Raw genomic sequence first — 22,482 nt, 5'->3', positions numbered from 1 at the left:
GTCCTTCCTGTTCCTGATACTACACCCAAAATAACAGAAAAACAGATTCAGGTCAAAACTTTGTATGCCTAAGTAGGATCAAGTCATCAAGATAGATGATACATTTATTGGTGGACATATAAACCAGACTGATCCAGATATGAACAACAATCAAAAGTGATATATAACTCATTGGTTTTATCGTTTTTTAGAATCTCAAAAACAGGAAAGATAGAAGCAAGAAAGAAACAAGATATATAATATGCAAGTGGAGCTAGTAGTAGTTGACATCTTCTTCTTCTTACTCAATTTGCACTAAACTTGGAACGTAAGAGCAGAGAGTCGGGCGAGTCTTGCATTCAGATCCTAGATCCACTTCCATGTAGTAACCATCTTCTCCAAGGATGTAGGCAATGCAGCGTTTTGGAGTGTCTCTAGACATGGTACTATCCAAAAGCACTGTGACTTTCTTCTCCATGTCAATGAAGAAACTCCCATGTTGAATGGCACACTTAAGTCCTCCGTACGGAGTCATATCAAACGCAAAGAACTTGCTCCACGAGACTAGTTGGGGCTCAATCTTAGTCGTCAACCATACATCCATCATGTATGAACCTGAGTGCTGAAACATCAACCCGAGTTGCTCTTCTCTTACACAAGATAGAGAACCAGTAGCATCAAAATATCCCTTAACGGGGAGTTGCAACCACGGTCCAAATCGCTCTGTAGTGAAATCAAAACAGATCAAGAAATCATCCCAAAGAATTGATGGGTCATCCCAATCAAACTCTTCTCCTTCGTGAATTCTTTTCCTATCTATAGCAATCCAATAAGTATTCCCCTTCAAAGAAACGCAACGATTAGGCTCATACGTTATAGACCAATCCGGATTGACATCAACAACCCTCCCCCATGAGTTGTTAGAAGAAGAAGGATTCAAATCATAGATTTCACACTCGACAACTCGAAGGTCATCCAAAAACCTCAAAACCTTGTGGCAACCGCAGGAATCAAAGCCGAGACAATACCTGTTTTCAAAATGAGCAGTCCTGGGTTCTATCAGTTTGGTTTGCCCAAGATAAGGGTTCCAAACCACAAGGCTCGACTGGTCGTAAGGCACGCATAACACTAACCCGTTGCAATGTATGACTTTGGTGGAAACCTTATTGAACTGATCGAGTTTACCTACTCGCTTTATAGATGTATCGTTGTTTAAGCAAAGATCGAATCTCACTGACCAAACCCTCGAATCCAGAACCATGAACCCTAGAAACTGATGCCTTGCATCTGCTTTGCAAACTATTACATCTTTCGCACCGAGCTTAGCGATGTCAATGGTATTATATATATGAAACTTATTTCACTTGGGAAACCCTAGTTACATGGGCTTTATGACTAGTAATGGATCATACTATTGGGCTTTGTGGCTTGTTCTAATAAACGGAACCCTAGATAGTAAGTATCTCCACTACCAATTCCTCTGATAATTCCGATATCATCGTCATCGTTCAATCAAATTAGGATCCTAGGTTTTTTGTTTGTTTGTTCTGGTTTATGTATAGTTCCGAATTCGAAAATGTAAACCAGAAAACCAAACCAAAACCGTGTTTATTAAATCGATCGATTAAATCAAAAACAAAATAAAACGAACCGAACCAAACCGAGTCTCTCTCTCGTTTAGGGCTTCTTTAGCAGTAGTCCCTTTGTTTCCATTGATCTGATTTGCTTTCTGCTACACAAAGTTGATTAAAAAAAAAAAAATGGCTTGGCGCAGTGCTGCTCGCTCTTTCGTCTCTGCAACCGCTAGAGCTCCGTCTCTCCGATCTCCTCCGGCAACGCTTCCTCGCCTCCGTCCTTCCCAATCCTCTTTACCTCGCCGCCGATTCGCCTCTTTCACTAATCCCAGGTTTCACCATCTCTTGCCTCCATTTCTAGAAACTTTGATTTAATCATGACATGAACTAAGATTCGCAAGGTTTGAACTAATTTTGAGGAGAATTTAGGAATGTTAGATTTTACCATATTGAGATATATCATATGAGTATTGACTCAATCATGTGTTGATGATGGTTCTTGCTTGCTTGCTTGTGGCAGGAATTTGGGAGAGCTTGGATGCACAGAGTCTTTCTTGCCTCTGTACAATGTAGTGTCTGCAGCTCGACTCACATCTCACCTTAATGTCAATCTCCGAGCTTTCTGCGAGCTCTCTAACGGTACCTTCCCACGCACTAGTCAAGATCGCTAATTACTCTTCATTTGTGAGTGTTACTACTGCTACTTAGGATTTCATTGTAAAAATGAGTTAGTTGAAGTTTGTCGAAATTTATTCTTGTTTACTGTTGCTACCTACCCTGGAACATTTGTTTTCTTGTCGATCGAAACAGAGAATAAAATGGCCTTTTTGGTTCTCTGTAAATCAGTTTTTTTGTGTGTTAAGAACATATATATATTGGGCTTGGGATTTGATAGGGAATGGAAAAGATGGGTGATGGAAGTGGATTTTCAGTCGCTGTCAAGAGAGGTGCTACTGCTTTTGTAGGTTTCTTGTCCATTTTGTTTTTCGTGTTCTTATCACTTTGCCACAAAAAGTTTGCTTTTTTCCCAATAGATAGTGTTTAGGAATCCAAATTTGGGACCCTATATCGTGTGGGCAATCAGACAATAGGAGTAGAGCTTCAAACCTAGGTTTAACATCTTGTTCATGTTGATCCTCTTATATAAATATTTCGATAGAAGAAAGCTTATCACCATTGATATAATGCATTGAGAAACGACACACTGGGCTTCATATAAACATTCTGCCTTTTTCATCGAATTTTAGTTTAACATAGTAAAGGTGTGTACTTCTATTCTCTTATGATCAATCACGGGTACCTTTTGAAAAGAGAAGACTTGTAAGTTTGATCTGTATCTGATTCCGATTCTCAAAGCCTTTGCATGTGACTTGATGATGGCAGGTACTTAGAATGCGCAAAGTGGATGCATCAGTAATCTTGAAGCAGTTGGGTACTTGAAAAAAGGGGTGTACCAAGAAGAACTCATTGGTTGTTTTGTCCTTCATTAGGAACCAAAAACTAAATATATTTATTTGATTTTTATTCACATTTGACAATTTCCAGTTTTAGAATATCTGGTTATTTCTTTATATTTCTTGTTTTTAAGCGCAATGGCTATGAATACTCGAGGGTAGATTCTTTCAGCATATTCCTGAAAGACCATTGTTTCATCTTGTAATTTATAATGTTACTTAAATCTCTTCGAGTGCTATTTTCTGAAAGGAATTAGAAGAAAACTTTCTTTTAGTGTAAAGAGTTGAAGAGTCACCGTCTCTTGAACAGTGTGATAATTGGCCAGGCTTTTAAATGACTAAATTTGAACTCCGGTATACAAGACCTTAAGTTACTGGTGAATATGTGAATACATTAATCATAGACATTCAATAGCAAAGACTAAAGAGGAAACTATGGTGGGAACAATGTGTGCAACAACATGAAAGGGTTTCAGTGTTTACATGAAAGCTCCTCACCAGAATGAGTCAGTGAAGTAACTCCTTACAATAACAAACTCAATACTGTATTAAGTATTTTGACTGAATAAAGAGCTCATCAATACGTTCTTTTTGGATTTAACTTGCAACTTTATAAACAGCTTACACTTTACGAGGGATCTTCAGTTTCTGTGTTGTCTGCTTAATCACTGGAAGCCTCTGACTGATGGAGCTCGGGTCGCTATAGACTGCTAAATCAACTGGATACCCTTTCTGCATATATACATATTCAAGAGTTAAATCACAGGATCTTCTATAATCACTAACCGTAGAAACATTGACTACATATTCAAGAGTTAAATCACAGGATCTTCTATAATCACTAACCGTAGAAACATTGACAATATGTTATCGTCTTGTAACAGAAAATTTGCGGTTATTTGATGATGTATCGGAGATGGTTAGGTCTATCAGTCACCCATTCTAGGTTTGATGGGAAAGAGATGGATTTGAAAACCAAAGATTGGAATGGAAACAATATCTAGTAATGAGTCCTAAAAGTGAAGAAAACTAACCGCAGATAGAGACTGAAATGTTGCTTCTCTCCAACAGTTTTCTCGAAGAACAGTTGGTGTCTCATCTTTGCCAAACACATAATGCATTCTCGTCTCTCTCAATCTCATAAGTACACCATCAACTCTAAGCTGAAAGATGAAAAGCAACCGAGAGTAAGATGAAAACTGAAACATCATAAAAACCAATGAAGATTACATATTGGTGCTTAATGCGGATTTTTCCGACTTGACTCACCCAAAATCGTAAGAGGAGGAACCATGAGCTTGGCATGACTCTCTGAAAAAACAAACAGAAGCACACACACACACATGTTATCCTCTGTAATTAATACTGAACTCATTTAAATTCACGTAATTGTGAAAGAATTCGACAGGAAAATCAGACTCGAGAATTAGAGATTTCTTTACCACTTTCACAGTCAGAAGTGACACTCCATTGTCGGCCAGCTCATCTTCATACAAGACAACCTGAAGGAGTAGAGAATAAAGTACATCAAAGGGCCCCAAACAATGTGTTTGGTGTTTGTACTGATCACGGAACCAACCTCATCATAGAAGAGAATAGGCTCTTTAAGTGAGAGAGCAGCCAGATCAATCTGATCTTCACAGTTCTCCCACTGAAGACTAGCTTCCCCCTTCGTATTAGCTTTTGCCTCAACCTGCTTCACGTTAAAACAGCATATATCAATGATCATGAAAGTTATACTTGATTGATATTATAGTGTTGACTGAAAATGAGAACAAGGCGAACCGCTTCTTTGTCTTTCTCAATGACTTCACTTCCACAGTATGGCGTTGTAAACGTGTAATCATAATCTAGTATCACCTGCTGGGAAGGTTTGCTGCAAGTAGATCAGAGTGGTATTAGATACAACTACGTACAAGCAGAGTTTCCCTTCCCGATTGAAACGAATTAATATATTTTTAGACAAGTGAAGAACAAATACATTTGTCAATCAAATCCTGAAACTTTACCTCCTGAATTTCCATTGTGCTGCAGCAGGAACTTCAACAGGTGGAAGCCCTTCCTGCTTCCAACCAGCTAGTGCGTCAAATGCATTGAAATGAATCTTAGTGTTGCTACCTAAGTGTTTAAGGACTAATGCATTCTCGCCAAAAACCATTTCAGGTAAGTGAGATGTCCGAAGCTTTTCTTCCCACCTGTGTGGCCATCAAACATAACATTCTTAAATATGCAGGATGACAGAAAATGCTATTTTGAAATTCGAGACAAAAAAAGAGAACTGCACGTACAGTGAAATATTGGATCATCACACAAATTTAACAAGAAATATGATGAAGAGAGATTGTAACAACTAAGCTCACTAACCACAAAACAACGAAAATTTTCTAAGAGTCTCACAGAAAAAACACTAGCGATATAACATAGACTCAGCCAAAACCTAGGACAAACGAAATCAAGGTCACATTTTAATTTTCTTGGATACGACTCCCACTAACATCAGCTCAAATTCCCAAACTACACTACTCAGTTCTCAATAGTGCACAGAAACCAACAAAAAAAATTTCATATATGATCGTAATGTTAAAGAGACAATAGGGTGAGAGATAGATAGATAGAGAGAGAGAGAGAGAGAGAGAGAGAGAGAGAGAGAGATGAGTACTCTTCGACAGCGAGAGAAGTGAGAATCGTGCCACGGAGGGTTTCGATCTCCCAGCCATGGATGCGTAAACCACTACGTCCATCGGGAAGAAGCTCAGCACCGGAAGATTTAAGAATCTCTTTATCGACCTCCGTCTCCATCTGAATCGCCGGCAAATTATTGGCACAACCTTTTTTTCTTCTTCCGCCGATGGAAACAGACTATCAAAGGCAAAGACATTCGACTTTTAATGGGCTTTTAAGTTAGTAACATGGGCCTAGTTTAATTTAAGTTTGACCCTATCAAATCGTAAATTTGAAAATGTCAAATTAACTTAATCATAATTTTGATTTAGGAATGTAAAAGTCAGTGTGAATCGATAGAATTAAATCTTTTTAACTTTTTAAAAAGTTGGACCCGTTTTGGTCAAAAACTACTAATTTCATGTGCACTACTAAAGCCAGGTGGCGGGTTTTGGTGTGTAAAGTCTTTGATATGCTCGGAACTGTTCGTATCCAAAACTTTTATCTCTGATAACATCGGAGAAGAAAAAGAAAGTGGTCGGAGTTTGAACCTTGGGATTTGAATTGAGAATGGCTACGCTCACTGATATAGCAACCCTTGGGGAGAAGTAAGTTTTTCTTCTTCACCTTTTTTTCTTTTTCTTTCTAATCTATTTACTTTTTTGAAATTCAGACAGAAATGTTTAGATGTGGTCGTAGGTTTGGGTTTTGTCTGAATTTAAGGATTGTTTTTTTTTTTTTTCTCTCTTTCTGTTTCATGGTGGGTGGATTAATTTTTTAAATTCTCTGGGTGGTTAGTTTTGGATCAGGTCTCTACATGGACGTTAAGTGCAGGGTTCTTGAATCTTGAATGTGTGATTCATCTAATACTAGTATTCAAGTTGCGTATTTGATTCATCTATGGGTTTTAGGTACATCGAATTGTGCAAGAAGCATGGAATCCTACCCAACACTTCCGTTTTATCTGCTTTCTTTGAGGTTTGATTACTTCTTCCTTGCCTAGAAGATTGCTTCTGTTTAGCTTAATCGTAGTGTTAGTCTGTATTTAAACTACGATCAACTGAATTTGAAGGCGGAGGTGAAAAATTCAAGGAATCAAAGATGTATCATGAACCTTTATGTGGATAGAGTGAGGTACGATGACTATCACCCGCTCCTCGAGTTATCCAATGAGGTCAACACATCTGAGGTACAAGGAATTGATCTCTTCGTGAGATCCTCTTGTTCTTTAGAAGATCATTATGCATTGTCCTTAATCCGTTCTCTCAATCCAAAACTCCGAGTTGTTCATCTACATGACTCTTTCGGGAAAAACTTCTGGCGGTAAGCAATCGTTTTATTTTGTTCTTTTTTTTTTCTGAAGCTGCTTTCCATTTTCAGTTTTGGTGATTGGTTTTACTTTACAGGGAAGTTTTCTTTCAAGGTTTGAGCTGCAAAGTTTTGAATGTGAGGTCTTTGCATTTCCATAAGCTTAACATCGTAGGAGAGTTCTCACAGCTGCACACCCTTATACTTGATAACAACCGTATTGTTGGTTTTGGGGAAGGCTGTTTTTCTTGCATGCCCAACTTGACATATCTTTCCATGTGTGGCACTCTAGTGTCAGATCTTTGGACATCAGCTGTTGCTCTCTCGAAACTCCCTTCTCTTAAGGAGCTCCGGTTTCAAATTTGGATCTCTTGCAGTGATTCTATCCCACTTAAATCCCAGTCATCGCCATCATCATCTACCACGGATTATAAGAACTCATTTATTGAATCAAACCCTCCCATTGAAGCAGATTGGGACGTTGTTGAACAGATGGATCCTAGTTTACCTGTTGAAGAGACTCTTCATAGCATGGACTTCTCGTATAAATTTCCTGAGCAAGATGATTCGGATTCACGTATCTCCATGTCTTCAGCGTTGTATGGAGAAGTAATCATGAGAGAAAAGGTAAAAACATATATAAGCTTTCTTGTTTGTAAGTCAGCCAAGAAGCCACTGGGATAGTTAAAGCTGATTTATACCATTTTGGCAGGCTAGGCAAGGGAAAATGCCGTACCTACCCAAAGATGTTTCACCCGTTGGTTCGTTCACAAGGCAACTTGGGAATGTTGGGTTGAAATATATTTCCTCTAAAGCATCACCGATATGTTCTGAAAAGCATTACAGGATGTACATGATAAACTCTCTGCCTACATTAAAAGTGTTGGACAATTTGGCTATCAGAAAGAGTGATAGAGACAGGGCCATTGAAACTTATTCCGCAAACTTTGAGGACTTACCGTACAAAAGAAAGAAGGAAAGTGTAGTTAGAGTCCTTGAGAAGCGTGAAACAAGATCAAGCAAAGGGAAATCTCAGAATTTCTATAAAAGGTCGCTTTGTGCAGCTAAATTGGGTTCTTCTGCTTTGCCTCTCTTGCATTCACTTCCTTTTTTGGGTAGTAGGATTCATCAGGACGATAATAATAGTCAATTAAGTCCAAGGCAGTTTGAGTACCATCCACTGGATCCTAGCCTAATGGTATTTGGGACTTTGGATGGCGAGGTGGTTGTTCTCAATCACGAAAGCGGGAAAATTGTCCGTTACATCTCATCTAATGGATCTCAAAGTAGCATCTTGGGACTTTGCTGGCTTAAGACATATCCATCTATGGTAGGGTTACAATTCTTAAACAGGCTATGTTCCTTTCAGTTGTGTTAGTTCTTTACCTAGCAATTTTTTAATCTCAAAAGTGTTTCTCTCTTTCAGGTTATAGCTGGCTCAGCCAATGGCTCATTAAAGCTGTACGACATCCAAAAAGCGTCATCAGTGGTTACTAGTAACAGTCACTTCACGTCTGGTTCTGTCACTTTTGATGACTTTGACCAATTAACTTCGGTTCATGCTAATTCGACGGACCAACTATTTCTTGCTAGCGGATACTCAAAGGATGTGGCTTTGTATGACATTGGTAGTGGAACACGCCTACAGGTTTTTGCTAATATGCATCAAGAGCATATTAACGTAGTGAAGTTTTCGAACCATACACCGTTTCTTTTTGCGACATCTTCTTTCGATAAAGATGTTAAGCTATGGGATTTGAGACAAGAGCCATCCCGACCATGCTACACAGCTTCTAGTACCAAAGGAAATGTGATGGTTTGCTTTTCTCCAGATGATCGTTATCTTCTAGCATCAGCCGTGGACAACGAGGTACTCTGATGGACCATTTAGTTTCAACTTACTTATAAACATGAAAAAGGCATCGTATTCGCAGGTGATTTTTACCAAAATCTATTGACCATTTGTCTCAGGTGAGACAGCTTTTGACAGTTGATGGAAGGCTTCATCTGAACTTTGAGATAGTACCGAGAGTAAGCTCCATGAACTATACTAGATCGTACTACATGAATGGTAATGACTACATCATCAGTGGAAGCTGCGATGAGAATGTGATCCGTGTTTGTTGTGCTCAAACTGGAAGGCGCCTTAGGGATGTCACTCTAGAGGTAGATTGTTTTTCTTCTAAACACTATTTAACATAGAAACGCAAACGCAAAGAAACAATTGTGTATAATTTATAAACGGTATGAATGTGAGCTGCTGAGTATAGAGAGCATATGACCTAACACTATGTGATTTGGGTTTGGGTGGCAGGGAAACCGCTCGGAATTTTCCATGATGTTTGTTCAGTCTCTACGCGGTGACCCCTTCAGGGTAAGTTAACATGATGTAAGTTAATCTTGTATTCGATAATGGCATTTTGTTACAACTTGTGTATGGTTTGGTTGATCTCATGCAGGATTTTAACATGAGTGTTTTGGCTGCGTACACACGGTCGAGCTCAGTGTCTGAAATAGTCAAGGTAGACATGATTGATTATTGAAAACACAGCTTGGCGTTGATGATCATCAAATAAAGTGCCCCCAATTCTTTAAGTTAAAAGCTCTAATTGATGATGATGATGACAGGTGAATTTGTTAGCGTCAAGAGATTCAACAGAAGAAGAATCTCATGGTCTACGTTCCGGCCCTTCAAGTAACATGGGAGGCTGAAGATTTAAAACAAACAAATGCTTTTTATTTGGTTCCTTTCCAAAAAAAAAAACAAGTGACACACACACCATTGTAGATGCCTATTGTTGTTGTAATTTATATAGTACTAAGAAGAATAAGAAACGAAAATAAAATAAAATAGTGTTAGGTCGAACCAGGGAGCTGTGACTACGTAGAAGTATAAAACAAAACTTGAGAAGGAACAAAAGGATAACACTAAACCTCTCTTCGTCTTCCACACACGCAGACGCAGTCACAACGCAATGGCTCTTTCTTCTGGAATCTTATCTACTACGACCTTTCTCTGCGTCGATACGGCGCCGTTCCGCAGCTCTCTCTTGTCTCCCTCTTCGCTCCGTTTGTCCCCTCGTCATCCCGCGGCTAACCTGCGCGTTTCGGCGACGGCGGCGTCTTCCGAGCCGGCAGTCACCAAGACCCGAGAGCCACGTGGCATCATGAAGCCTCGCCCGGTGACCCAGGAGATGCAGGATATAGTCGGCGTTCCAGAAATCCCTCGCACTCAAGCTCTCAAACGCATTTGGGCTTACATCAAGGAACACGACCTTCAAGTAATATATATATATATATATAAATCACCCCTCTTTTTTACTTACTCTCTCTCTCTCTCTCTCTCTCTCTGGATCGAGGATGATACACAAACTCTAATTGTGGTAATTTGTCTTTAGGGTAACGTTTTTGAGGTTTTGGTGTTTGTTTCGGAGTCGTTGAGGGTTTTTTTTTAGGTAGATAAAAACTAAAGTGGGGTTGTTTGTATTGCTGCTTATGGGTTCAGATAGAGAGGTTTTCTAAGAACTGGATGAGGGTTTTCCTTGTGGTGTGTTGTTAGCTGAATGAATCTTGTGTTGTTTCTTTACTGTTTAGTTTAAAAGACATCTGAAACAGCTTCGTTTAGATAAAGGCTCTATGTTATTGTGTTTGTTTCCTTCATGTTTGATATCATAAACTTGAACGAATTCAACTGATTGTGAGATTCAATTTGGGGTTTTGAACTTCTTTCTTGTGTATATGACTGGTTAATTGCTTCATATTGTTGTGATGATAAACTCTGGTTGACGTGTTTTAGTAACAACTTTTTTGATGTTCTTTGGACCTTGTTGTACTTGACGAATGTGTTACTTATATGTATTTAGGATTGATTATTCCTAAATCCTGTTCAATGACTTTTTGCGCTCTGCTTGACTTGTTCTGTCTAGATTCTCAAGTGTTCCTTGTGCTAACATTTGAACAAAATAATCAGCATGTAATTAATGCAATATCTTCTAATCTATTTGTGTGAACTTGGTGGCTAAATGAATGAGTAATGTTTGTTGATGTTCTCCAGGACCCACAGAACAAGAGGGATATACTCTGCGACGAGAAGCTCAAGAAGATATTTGAAGGCAAAGAGCGTGTTGGGTTCTTGGAGATTGCAAAGCTCATTGGTCCTCACTTCCTCTGAATAGAGAGAGAGAGAGAGAGAGACTTTTGGCTGGGAGAAGACGACTATCATTGGCCGCCTATGTTTTGCTCAACTATTAAAAATGGCCATCAAAGATCAGATTATTTACATATATATTAGTAAAAACAATTAGGGTTTAAGAATTTGTTTGCAACCAAGTAGTAGTTATATAATTTAAGCCTTTTTGGACATCTTTTTGTCGGTTATGTGCTCTCTCATTTGCTTCCCATTGCAGTTCAAAATATTCCTCTTTTTCTGTCTTATAGGACATGAAATCTTCTTATCTAATGCATCAGTTCTTCATTATCTACTTTTAATAATATTCATTTCTCCATAATGAATCGCGTTTGAAATCAACACTTGAATCACAACCGCCGGAATCGCAAAACATGGCTTGCAACGCAAATGTGATGTTACCAAGTCAACAAGTGCCTTGTGCGGAACATGACGTGCTTTCAGTACAAGAACCAATTCAGACTACACTTGCTGCTCATGAAGAAAGATTGACTGGTGCATCAGATTCAATGGTAGCACTTGAAGATTTTTCATCCTTAGTCTTGGAAAAAGATCGCGTACATTCACAGTTTGGTATTGCTTTTGGTGAAGTACCCTTTGATCCATACATAAGTGTTTTTTTGAAGTCATCATATTTAACATATAATTTTATTGAATAATATTTTATTCAATTTTTTTTTTAAATGACATAAATTATATTTTATATATAAATAAAATGAATTTTAACCCGTACTTTAATACAAGTTTTAATCAGTTTAATAATAATATGGTAGTTCTAAAACTCCATATATTTTAATATAATTTTGGTAGTAGATCTCTATATATTTTTAATATAATTTTGGTAATGGCTAACAATAATATCTCCTTGTTTTTAGTTAATATATTTATGATTTTTGTGGTGTGGATCTGCTTATTTTAAATATTGTATACTCAACATCCACTTGACTGCTTGTTGTGTACTCCGACCAATGAGTTGCCGGAGGAGGCTTCGGCTTCTACTCCTACTTCATCAGATAGGTTGCCTTAATACACATTCCCATGAAGTTGCCTTAATACACATTCCCATGAAGTTGCCAAACATGTCTTCCTGTTCAAAGTTGGTACATTCGAATACAACAGGGAGATATTGTTGTTAGCCACTACCAAAATTGCCATTATATTAAAATAAGAAAATCACGAGTATATAGTATTTAAAATAAGGAAATTACAAATATATAATATTTAAAATAAGCAGATCCACACTACCAAAATTAAGAATATATTAATTAAAAACAAGAAGATATTATTGTTCGTCATTACCAAAATTATATTAAAATATATGGAGATCCACTACTAAAATCACGAGTATATTAAAATATATATATATATATATATATATGGAGATCCACTAGAAAAATCAAGAACTAACGAGTAAGGAGATTCTCTAATGTACTTTCGAGATTCCACCAAATAAATATGTTATAGTCAAAATCCCCTTTAAAAAAACACGAATATCAAGGAAACTGGAGATCGACTAGAAATATCTAAAAGATATACATTAAAAATATTTATATTTATCTCTTATGTATTATTTACATTTGTATTAATCTTAGAATAGAAAACTTAGCCTTATCATATTTCTACCATTATATATAATACCTATCTTTATGTTAACGAATAGATCAAGCTTTTCTAAATTATAGCTCTTGTGACCTAATTTAGTTTCTTTTATACTGCCACCGTTGCTTGCTTGGCTTAGGCTATCTTCTACTATCGGTTTTCTATTAAACCTAACCTCCGCTGCCGTTGTTTTCCGTGAAAACCACCGCCGTTGCCACTTCACTTCTACTTTACCGCCGCTTCACAAGCCGCCGCACATCTATCCTCACCGCCATCGTTGCTCCATAAGAAGCTGCCACCTCTGCACAAGCGGCTGTTGCTTCATGTTGTCGCTTCATCAAATGACGACAACTATTTCTCTACGTACTACCTAACAAGTCGGTGCAACTTGATTTCTATCGAGTTATTTGTGCACTCGTTTGTGCATGGGCTCTTAAAAAAAAAAAATCAAAGATTAGCTACGCTTCTTTGTGGCTGTGAAGATTTGACTTCAAGACTTGGTTCTCAAGTAATTCATCATCAACTTCGACATATGTTCTACAATTCTACTAGTATTTTGGTGAACCAAACACATGTGATTTTATTCTACCACTATGCTGCTGCTGTACAAGCCGCCGCACTTCTACAAAACTACCACTGCTATACTTTTCTACACCAGCCGCTCATTCGCAAGTTGCTGCCAATACTACAAAATACTTGTTTAACTCTCAATACAAGCTCAATTCCAGATCCAAACAACTCTTAAAACTTTCAGGTTACAGAAATAAAGAATGAAGAATAATGATAATAGCTTCATAAACACTAAAACCCCTAATTTTCCTCCATTAAGAGTTGTATTAAACGACTACTTAAAGAGTTTCATTTGCTCTCCCTGTATTGAGAGAGAAAAAGAAAAGGACTATCGTGAGAAAAGCCTATATCAACAATAATGAACGGTGTAATAAAATTAAAGAGTCGACTTAATATTTAATAATACCTCTTAATAAATGAGTCATCCTCAGTGTTTATCACACACAATCTTTTCACCTGCCTCCAGATAAGATGGTACCTGAGGAATCCAAGGTGGAACCGAGAGTTACTTTGGTACTTAGATGAACCAGACTAGCTCCTGATCGCATGAAGTTTGAAGATCAACTAATAATACTAATAGCTGCAACTAACCTGAATAGTGGAACCATTATCAAGGAGAGCTCTCTTATACCTGCATATTAAGAAACAAGGCGTTTTGTCAAGATTGAATCATGGTGTTGAAGGAAAAAAATGGTACATCTGCGAAATCAACAATATGTTGTAGAGAAATCGAATTCCTGATTTTTTCTTTTATAAGGACATACCGAGGAGCTGATGTTAGGCCTTTCATGGGAAGTTGTGTTTCTACCACTGTGCATAAGATATGCTTAGGGATTGATACAGATAAAGCTCTTCCATCATATAGTGCAACTGAACTTTCATTTCCTCTGTCAATCACGAGGAAGGAAAGGACAAAGAGATACAGAGCAGATAGGTTAGTATTTTTCATATGCACAAATAATTCAGCAAAAACAACAGAACTGGGTTTCATCATCAAACAATGACTGCTTTGCACTCACATTATTTCTATTGTTGTTTAGAAAATCACTACTAAAGGATTCAAAGCAACATGCACTACGAATGACATCATCGTGCTACCAACCTTTTAAATATACAGCAGCTTTGCCAAATATGTCCAATGGCACTTCAAATTGCTCAAACGTATTAGGCCTGTTTGATATACATAGTTCAAAAAATAATCTTTAGCAACTCAAGGTCCAACAGAATGTTTGAGTTGATATAAAATAGGTAAGGAAACTACACACAAAATGGACTCATTCGATCAGAAATGCAGTATCACCCTCTGTATATAATAAAAACGTGAATGATTTCTCCTCAACAAAACCCTCTGCAGTAAATAATACAATCAATCAATATCACAGTAAAATAACTGACCTATCCTACAATGCTAATAACAAAATAGCTAGATAACTTAAAAAGAACAACTTTTAAGTAAAAGGATTAATTTACACTAAGCTACGAATGCTATGGAATGAGCAACATACTCTCAACCGATTCCTCAGATCCAAAGCGCAAGTTAAGCTTATTACCATTGTCAACATCATGAAGCTCAACCTGTTTCCCACAAAGAAGAGAGACGCAAACGTTGAGGCTAAGACACAGAATATCAACATAAAATACGAAATAAACGATCGAAACATTAAACTGTTGTTGATTGCATAGACCAGATGCAAAAAACAGAAGAAGATCCGTATCTAACAAACTGTTTTGCATGAATCAAAATTTTTTGACCAATGTGCATAATTACTAAATCAGGTTGACAAGTCCGATGCAGTATGGTTCTGGATTCGTGAGTTTTTACTGGTGAAGAGTTTCATACCTGTATGTATGGAAGCTCCTCCTCTACCTTGTTGTTTATGCTCTGCTTCTACAACCTACACCATCAAAAAGGATAATTACTCTTTCTCAATGCGTAGAACTAAACCAAAAAAAAAAAAAAAACTGAAGATAAAAACAAATGTCCGTCCAAATGACTAACCGGAAAAGTACGTCCTGAAGGTTGCAAACGTCCATCAAATTGAGTTAAATCATATACTCATCCAAAAACGCTCAGATGTATAATCAAAAGGAGAAAACTTCAAAAACAAACCTGTTCGTTCAATTACATTCCCTGCCCGTAGCTGAAACTAAAAACCCGAAACAAAAAAATCAGAGTGAGAACATGGACAATACGCAATATAAATCGCTAATCAAAATAAGCAGAAACTGAAATCTCCGCAATCAAACTTTACCACCGCGGCGTTGCAGAGCAGACCACGGAGAATGAAGCAGAGGCGTTACTCGGCAGCATCCACCGGAGGTGTACGGGGCTGATGACAACGACCGGCTCAAAGAATACAGTGACCTCCTAGAAGTTAGGGACTCGAGCGAAGTAGCACTAGAGAAAGTTAAGAGAGATCGAAAGATTGAGATTCTCTTAAAATGGTAAAGCCCTCCCATTTCCGTTTAACCCAGTAAATCGGAAACTGATGATTCTCGCTAAAATTATAGAAATCAAGACGGCGTCGCGATTCACAAATACGGCGTCGTTTAAACTCTTGATGTCGTTAGAAGGACGCCCCGTTAGGAGTCTTAAGACGGAAATAGGCCTAGGCATAAAAACCGTACCTAAATACCCAACCCGGAATCCAACCCGAAAAAACCGGGTTTGGGTTGGGTACGGGTTTACCTATAAAACCCTATTGGGTTCTATTTTCTAATACATGTGGGTTCAGGTTAAGGTCGGATAATACTCGGTACCCGTTTGGGTACCTATTAAACCCGAACATATAAATATATTTATAATATTTATCATTAATATAATACAATTACCCCAAAATTATGATTATAATTTTGAATATTTCATTTAGTTTTATACCTAAATATCAAAAATAATAAAAATATCTAAAATATTTTGTTATGTAAGTCAAAATTTATTTAAATTTAATTATATTTTTTCGGGTACCCGGTAGTTCGGGTACTAATCGGGTTCTAAAATTTGTAACCCAAACCGACTCGAACACGATAGTACCCAAACCAAACCGAACCATATATCTAAAAATACCCAATGGGTTCTATTTTTCTAAACCCGTTTACCTGAACCCGAATGGGTAATACCCGAACCCGAACGGGTTACCCGAATGCCTAGCCCTAGACGGAACTAACGGTTACAGCGACGTTTCGATTCTGCTGATCAGCTGATGATTAAGGGCAAGGCATTTGCTTTAGGCCACAATATAATTTACTATCAATTGACCTGCACTACGCGCGGTTGTTAGATTAAGGTGTATTTCGGGTTTTGTTGTGTATATTATTTTTTTGGTTACGTAAATTCATCTTTACGTTTGTTTTTGTATTTGATTTTGGTTGCTTATGTTGTTTTGTTGGATTTTTTAAAAAAAAATTATAATTAGAAGTTAACATCGTGTAGTTGAAGTTTTTGTTTGGCTGTAGTTGTTAGTTGTGAATAATTTTTTATTATTTGTCATTATGTGGTTGGATTGTTACTTAATATTTTTATATGTATTTTGTAAACTGTTGGAATAGTTTTTTTGTTAATGTTTTAGTGTTTGGAGTGAAAAAAGTTGTGAATTTTATTAAAAAAAAAAAAATCAATAACTTACATTTCTTTTTTTTGGGCTATTTTTCTTTGTTTCAGTCGGGCTCAATTTCTTTGTAAAGCTTATAATGTGTTGGTATATTGGATCATTATTTGTATATTATTGAGTTGGGAATGGATTTGTTCTTTTTCAAAATTTGATGTCCTCGCGAATGGATAGAAGAAGAGCAATGTTTGTGATCTAGAAGACAGTATGAGTATTGAACTTATTTCTTTGATGCTCGTAATCGTTTTTTCAGTCATCCCTTTCATAATCGTTTTCCTTTGAATATTCATTTTTTTTTGGGTTTGCGTATTTGGTTGATTCCCTGCTCGCTTCGCATCTGTAGGGGATATTTGGTTATCCCCTGTTGATTTCGTTAAAGCTAAATTTGAATTGGGTTGCAAATTAGATTATATGAAAATGTGTTGGTTTCTTTAGATTTAAATAAAATATTATGAGTAAAATTATTATGTGAGATTTAAGATTTGTTTGTATAAAACAAAATATAAAAGTAAAGTTTTTTTCGTTTATTCAAATTTACATTTATTTTCTGTAAAATACATTTCGACCATGAAATATTTGAACTTGGAAAAGAATTTTAAGGTGGTGTAGAAAGTTTTGATATCTTTTTTGTGTTTTTAAAAATCAAATTCACATATTTTATGTTTCACATTATTATCTATACCACTATATCATTAAATAGATAAATTAATATTTTTAGACTAATCGATTTAATTTAAATTAATCGTAAGTTTAAAAATACAACGAGAAAAATGATAAAAGTGGTAAATAAATAAATAATTTTTTGTTCTTGTTTGTGAAATGTAATTTACTTTTAATAAGCAAATAGGTTATGAAAATAATAATTAAATACATTTTTGGATTTATAAGTTGATTAAATATTTCATTTTAAAAAAACTAATAATAAAAAACATTAGCTCATAATATTTTAATGGCATATTTATGTAGATAATAATGAAAAATAAGGACATTTATTAAAAAAGTACTTCTCTTATAATATATAGAGGATTTGTTGTTGATAAATTGCCAAACTTGTTGATTCTCTCTCCCTCTCTCCCTCTCTCTCTATCATCAATTTAAAACCCAATCTCTTCATATCTCCTATACTTTATACTATATATATAAGGGATATATATAATAAATAAGATGCATGGACTTGGTAGTATTCGGTTGTATGTAGTAGAGAATACAGATACAATTACAATGGGATCTTCTTATAATAATACCAAGTGACGTGCCACAGTTGTCTCAGGAGTTTTCGAGGAATATTGAATCCCCCCTAACTCATGGGCTTAGAGCCTTAGATCATCTCTTCTCTTACATGGTATTTTTATTACGCATACATGATTTTTTGTTGTACATTCCAGAATCCAGATAATGAATTCCTCTTACGGAGGGGATACGTTAAAAGATAGACTCAGCCGACAAAATCTACTCTTACATGGTATCACAACTACTGTAGTAATGCCTCTTCGCCCTCGCCCTCATTATAATTGCCCTTTCTTCAATATTGTGTATCCACATCAGTGCGCTCTTGCCTTTTGGAAAAGTAAGTAATCACAACATCATACTTTATATCAGTCTAACAGCACAAAAATGATTAAAGACGGTGGTCAACGGTTAACAACACTTACGCTTCCCATTTTCCTTTGTCCCTTACTGTTCTCTGTCATTTGATGAAGTTTTAAGACTGTTCACAGACCTTCCTAACACGTTTAAAGCCGCTACACGCTGCATCTCTCTCGCTGCACCATGACCACCAACACATTCTTTATAGCATATACTTAATATGACATAACGTTACAAACCCTATAAGCCTAGAGCAAAAATCTACTGTAAATAATGGGTACGGTTACATACATATTCACTTTTCATATCACAAACAAAGGCTATCATTCTTTTAAATCACGCATGTTGTGGGTCTTAAATATGCTGTGACTAATGTAGTCTATAGTTGTCATACCTACCTTAATCTGATTATGAGCCAAACAGTACCCTTTCTATCATGTCTCATTTATTTCAGAAGATGTTGGTAGGGAAGAGAGAACGAGTACCTCATTAAGCTTATTAAGAAGCGTTTGAAGATGATCGTAACGCTTTTCCCAGTCTAACCTATGGCTGGACGGTCCCTGTGGAGAAGAGCTAACCATAGCCACAACTACAGCCACGGTTGGTGGTTCCTTAGGCGGAGTTGTGCTAGCAGCAGCAGCTTTGGAAGTGTCAATCTCGACTCTTCTGCGGACATATACGAGTCGCCCGCTTGCAGCATTAGTGGCCGGAGATAATGGATTCACAGGAGAGTTTGTCCCCAAGTGCTATCGAATCCTGTTGGACGGGTGTGTTCTTGCTTTGCGAATCCTGTTGATTAATTCACATGTGACTCACAAACTGAAGAATAATGTCTGCCCAATCTTGAATCCGGTGCCACAGAATCAGACATTTCCTATGCCCTTTATCTAACCACTCAGCACGCCCTATCAATAGATAAAGAATGACACATTCACATGAAACAGTGAGATTTAAAAAACCGGAACATGAATTCATAAAACCAAAACAAACACAAGCGGATTGAATATGCTCTCGAATCTAACCTTCTCCAACGATGGCTGAGAGAAATGTTTTCTTTGCTTCATGACTTAGAGATCCTACAAACCAAATGAAACAAATGCTTTAAAGCACTACCTTTGAAATTATAGAAAGCTTGCAAGATTAAACTGTAAAACCACAAGATTGAAGGATCTAAAATTACAACAGCTAAGATGTTTAATCAGCAGGTGGAAATGGCAGAATGGATCATCATACTATCAATGGCAGAGTTTGAGAAGAGAGGGAAATCCTCTTCAACGCCAATCAAGAAAATCTTTTGGGATTTGCAGTAATCCAAAATAAGCTCTTTCCCGAGCTGTATCTGCTTCTCATGAGTGTCCCTCACAGGCTGCAACCTAAGAGAAAAGAAACAGACTTTTTCGTCAATCCACAATCTTATTAAGAACTATAAAGGGAGGCTAAAAAAAAAAGGAAACTTGAAGAAGAGAGATTGAATACGTGAAGTATGGAGGATAATTGAAGAACTGAGGAAGCCTCCGCCATCGGAATCGAGAATTGCAGAATCACAAGGTTCCATATCGATGAAGACATCCTCCTAAGTCCTAACTACTACTACCAGTACTGTAAAAGCAAGAAGCTAAATAAGGACACCAAGCTGCGATTATTCATTCCCACAAACCCAGAAGAGGAATAAAAAATTTGGAAACTGATGAATGAAGAAGAATCAGAGGGGTGGCTCCTTCGAATTTTACATGGAGAATGGAGATGGAGATGGGGACGGATATTATATTATCAAGTTGAGGAGAAGACATTATATAGGACTTACACGAATTAAAGATAGCGTAGTGGGTCTTCAATTGAAAGAGCGAGCATTGAAGGGGATGAATTACAGTAATAGAAAGACGTTACAATGGAGATCGAAGAGAGGGAAGACAGCGAAAGGGTGTGGAGTATGGAGAACATTGATTTCAAAGATAACCATTAGTAGAACAGGATGAAAGAATGAGATGGGCAGGGACGCTGCAGGTCCTCAGCGCCGTCGTCAGTTGTGGAGTATCGTGGAGAGGAGTTTTATTCCTCTGGCCAAAAAAAACAGGGCTTGGAGGATAGTTTTACAAAATTGGGATAATGAATTGGGCTTTAACATAAATGTCTCAGTTCGAAAATATGGGCTTTTTTAGAAAAATAGGCTTACGAAAATAGGGGTATGCTGAGGTGACAGCATGAGGAGTGAGGAAACTGTACTTTATATATATAGATGAATGGAAAGGCCACTTTTGTAAAATTAGTCTTATCTTTTCATTAAGACATGAAGAGGCTTCAAGAGATGCGATGTGGCGAGAGGCAAGAAGCTGGCCGCACGAGGAGGTTCATCATCATGGGGCTTCAACTTGCTTCTCCGTAAGGCTCAGACTTACTTCTTCGTCAATGGAGACCACAACGGCTGCAACCACAATAACATGAAGTTCTCTATCCAACGGATTCACTAACTTTAAATCCCACTTATTAAATTTTCTTTTCCTTTAAACTTGTAGTTTGTTTACATAATCATCTGATATGTTGCTCTTTTTATCCTTTTTGTTCCAGGAACATAAAACGCATTTGTTTATGCAATCCAAATGTCTGAAACTTGTGATTCGAAACTTTTTTTTTTTGGTAGAATTGTGATTCGAAACTATCCCTATCAAATATTGTTATTTAACAAAATCAAAACAGTAATAATAAATCAAAATTTTATTTAAACCGCCCTGTCACACTAATATTATAATTTCGTACGAGGCACAACAATAACAATAACAATAACGCCCCAGAATCTTTCCCTTGGTTATCGCATATCCAATTATTCCAAAATTACATAAAAGAGGTGAGAACAAAATATTAATAGTTCCGAAAACGACGCAAACGAAAAAAAAAAAAGAGAATGATTCGTCTCCGTTACAGCCTTCTCCGATATTGTAACCGTCGTCTCTTCCACCGTCTTCCTCGACCTTTCTCCTCCTATTCTTGGCCAACCACCGGTTCTTCAGGTCCTTCTTTGAATCTCAACAAACCTAAACTCACACCTCCTCCGCCGCCGCCACACCAATCACGAGGTCTTCTCCCGTCGTTTCGCACCCTCTCTCCAACTTCTTCATTCTCTAAGAAATCCGTTTTTGTTCTCTCCGCCGCCGCTTTATCCTCCGCGGTTGCCTATTCCGCTGTTTTCCCCTCTGATCATGACCAATCTAATCGCAACCCTAGCGGAAACAGCCGTGTCTACGAGTCTATCGAGGACGCTGTTCAGAAATCCGGTAATTCATTGAGGAGAGTGCTTCACCATGCTCGACAAACCGGTGTTGCGGCCTCGGTTCTGTGGCAGTCGCTTAGGTCGGTGCTCTCCTCGGCCAATCATGAGGTGCGTGCGGGATTCGAGCTCCGGGTGGCTGCTCTTTTAGCCGATATAGCCTCCGCAAATGCTGCTCGTAGAGCTGCTCTCGTTGGAGCTGGCAGTGGTGCGGTTGTTGATTGGTTGCTGGAGACGGTCGCCCTTCCCGGCGACAGAATTGGGGCACAGGACGAAGCGGCTAGGGCTCTGGCTTATCTTATTGCTGATCCCACTGTGCGGAAAGACGCTCTTGGAAGGCCCGATGCAGTGCCCAAGCTGCTGAGGTTCATTTTCTCCTGTCAACCAAAAAACAAAAAGGTGCGTTTTGCTTCCACTAGTTGCTTCAATTGCATAATCAAAAAGCCTATTAATTTTTGAGCAGATGACAGAAAGATTATTCTGGTTAGATGTAATGGATATTGACTAGCCAGCTGATATGAATCCAGGTAGCAATTTTAGGATTTACACAGTATTTCTATGATCATCAAGTAGTTGATATAGAACAATGAGTTTTGTGTTTCTCTAGGGTTGTTTATCATGTGTCCAGTTGTAGATTTCTCAATCCTATTAACACATGAGAAGCTTTTTAAAACATATGAGTCTTGATACTGCGATG

General features: G+C 37.5%; 7 protein-coding genes and 1 pseudogene across 14 annotated transcripts in view; 4 read left to right on the top strand and 4 right to left on the bottom strand.

The window, feature by feature from the left end:
• LOC104719985 (F-box/kelch-repeat protein At3g16740-like) lies at positions 281-1,240 on the bottom strand. The gene has a single exon (XM_010437963.1). The coding sequence runs from the start codon at positions 1,238-1,240 to the stop codon at positions 281-283; it is 960 nt and encodes a 319-aa protein (XP_010436265.1).
• LOC104716717 lies at positions 1,683-3,246 on the top strand. Of its 3 annotated transcripts, XM_010434137.2 has the most exons (4): positions 1,685-1,885; positions 2,074-2,192; positions 2,449-2,514; positions 2,937-3,246. In XM_010434137.2, the coding sequence occupies exons 1-3, from the start codon at positions 1,740-1,742 to the stop codon at positions 2,466-2,468; spliced, it is 285 nt and encodes a 94-aa protein (XP_010432439.1). In that variant the 5' UTR covers positions 1,685-1,739; the 3' UTR covers positions 2,469-2,514; positions 2,937-3,246. The 3 variants fall into 3 exon arrangements, with proteins under 3 accessions (XP_010432438.1, XP_010432439.1, XP_010432440.1); XM_010434136.1 differs by lacking the exon at positions 2,449-2,514 and having other exon boundaries at positions 1,683-1,885; positions 2,074-2,237; XM_010434138.2 differs by lacking the exon at positions 2,449-2,514 and having other exon boundaries at positions 1,686-1,885.
• LOC104716716 (TIP41-like protein) lies at positions 3,379-5,862 on the bottom strand. 2 transcript variants are annotated; one of them, XM_010434134.2, is made up of 8 exons: positions 5,667-5,862; positions 5,017-5,202; positions 4,793-4,883; positions 4,587-4,703; positions 4,450-4,509; positions 4,277-4,318; positions 4,042-4,170; positions 3,379-3,739 (listed from the first exon to the last, which is right to left on the bottom strand). In XM_010434134.2, exons 1-8 carry the CDS (start codon positions 5,804-5,806, stop codon positions 3,629-3,631), a joined length of 876 nt encoding a protein of 291 aa, XP_010432436.1. In that variant the 5' UTR covers positions 5,807-5,862; the 3' UTR covers positions 3,379-3,628. The 2 variants fall into 2 exon arrangements, with proteins under 2 accessions (XP_010432436.1, XP_010432437.1); XM_010434135.2 differs by having other exon boundaries at positions 4,587-4,700.
• Positions 6,116-9,842, top strand: LOC104716714. Its single transcript, XM_010434132.2, has 10 exons — positions 6,116-6,276; positions 6,580-6,646; positions 6,741-6,991; positions 7,075-7,603; positions 7,689-8,306; positions 8,403-8,846; positions 8,948-9,142; positions 9,291-9,350; positions 9,436-9,498; positions 9,605-9,842. Exons 1-10 carry the CDS (start codon positions 6,239-6,241, stop codon positions 9,686-9,688), a joined length of 2,349 nt encoding a protein of 782 aa, XP_010432434.1. The 5' UTR covers positions 6,116-6,238; the 3' UTR covers positions 9,689-9,842.
• On the top strand, positions 9,877-11,408 carry LOC104716715 (upstream activation factor subunit UAF30-like). Its single transcript, XM_010434133.2, has 2 exons — positions 9,877-10,257; positions 11,031-11,408. The coding sequence occupies exons 1-2, from the start codon at positions 9,952-9,954 to the stop codon at positions 11,145-11,147; spliced, it is 423 nt and encodes a 140-aa protein (XP_010432435.1). The 5' UTR covers positions 9,877-9,951; the 3' UTR covers positions 11,148-11,408.
• Positions 13,660-15,791, bottom strand: LOC104719984 (annotated as a pseudogene).
• Positions 18,148-20,061, bottom strand: LOC104719983 (vacuolar protein sorting-associated protein 25-like; the record flags this gene model as incomplete). Its single annotated transcript, XM_010437960.2, has 6 exons — positions 18,148-18,492; positions 18,589-18,699; positions 19,009-19,428; positions 19,546-19,599; positions 19,757-19,896; positions 20,000-20,061. Coding segments are annotated over 4 exons (360 nt in total), but the record flags the coding sequence as incomplete, so codon positions are not given.
• The window catches only part of LOC104716713, an 8,027-nt gene continuing 6,880 nt past the window's right edge, over positions 21,336-22,482 (top strand). The window contains exon 1 of one of the 5 annotated variants that reach the window (XM_019231358.1): positions 21,336-22,184. In XM_019231358.1, coding sequence (XP_019086903.1) covers positions 21,423-22,184 — 762 coding nt within the window. In that variant the 5' untranslated portion in view covers positions 21,336-21,422. The remainder of the gene's footprint in view (positions 22,185-22,482) is intronic. The other 4 variants (XM_019231355.1, XM_010434131.2, XM_019231357.1 and 1 more) reach the window with 4 other exon arrangements.

This window comes from Camelina sativa, chromosome 10, assembly GCF_000633955.1.
Source record: "Camelina sativa cultivar DH55 chromosome 10, Cs, whole genome shotgun sequence".
NCBI lineage: Eukaryota > Viridiplantae > Streptophyta > Magnoliopsida > Brassicales > Brassicaceae > Camelina > Camelina sativa.
Note: the sequence above shows the minus strand (reverse complement) of the source record. Positions and strands in the feature narration are given on the sequence as shown.

Excerpts from the sequence above, each read along its gene's own strand:
- LOC104719985 (XM_010437963.1), bottom strand. The coding sequence starts at position 1,240 with ATGGTTCTGGATTCGAGGGTTTGGTCAGTGAGATTCGATCTTTGCTTA.
- LOC104716717 (XM_010434136.1), top strand. The coding sequence starts at position 1,740 with ATGGCTTGGCGCAGTGCTGCTCGCTCTTTCGTCTCTGCAACCGCTAGA. Across the intron at positions 1,886-2,073 it reads GCCTCTTTCACTAATCCCAG|GAATTTGGGAGAGCTTGGAT; the intron begins GTTTCACCATCT and ends TGCTTGTGGCAG.
- LOC104716716 (XM_010434134.2), bottom strand. The coding sequence starts at position 5,806 with ATGGAGACGGAGGTCGATAAAGAGATTCTTAAATCTTCCGGTGCTGAG. Across the intron at positions 4,884-5,016 it reads GCACAATGGAAATTCAGGAG|CAAACCTTCCCAGCAGGTGA; the intron begins GTAAAGTTTCAG and ends ATCTACTTGCAG. Across the intron at positions 3,740-4,041 it reads CATTTCAGTCTCTATCTGCG|AAAGGGTATCCAGTTGATTT; the intron begins GTTAGTTTTCTT and ends GTATATATGCAG.
- LOC104716714 (XM_010434132.2), top strand. The coding sequence starts at position 6,239 with ATGGCTACGCTCACTGATATAGCAACCCTTGGGGAGAA. Across the intron at positions 8,307-8,402 it reads TTAAGACATATCCATCTATG|GTTATAGCTGGCTCAGCCAA; the intron begins GTAGGGTTACAA and ends TCTCTCTTTCAG. Across the intron at positions 8,847-8,947 it reads CATCAGCCGTGGACAACGAG|GTGAGACAGCTTTTGACAGT; the intron begins GTACTCTGATGG and ends CATTTGTCTCAG.
- LOC104716715 (XM_010434133.2), top strand. The coding sequence starts at position 9,952 with ATGGCTCTTTCTTCTGGAATCTTATCTACTACGACCTTTCTCTGCGTC. Across the intron at positions 10,258-11,030 it reads TCAAGGAACACGACCTTCAA|GACCCACAGAACAAGAGGGA; the intron begins GTAATATATATA and ends GATGTTCTCCAG.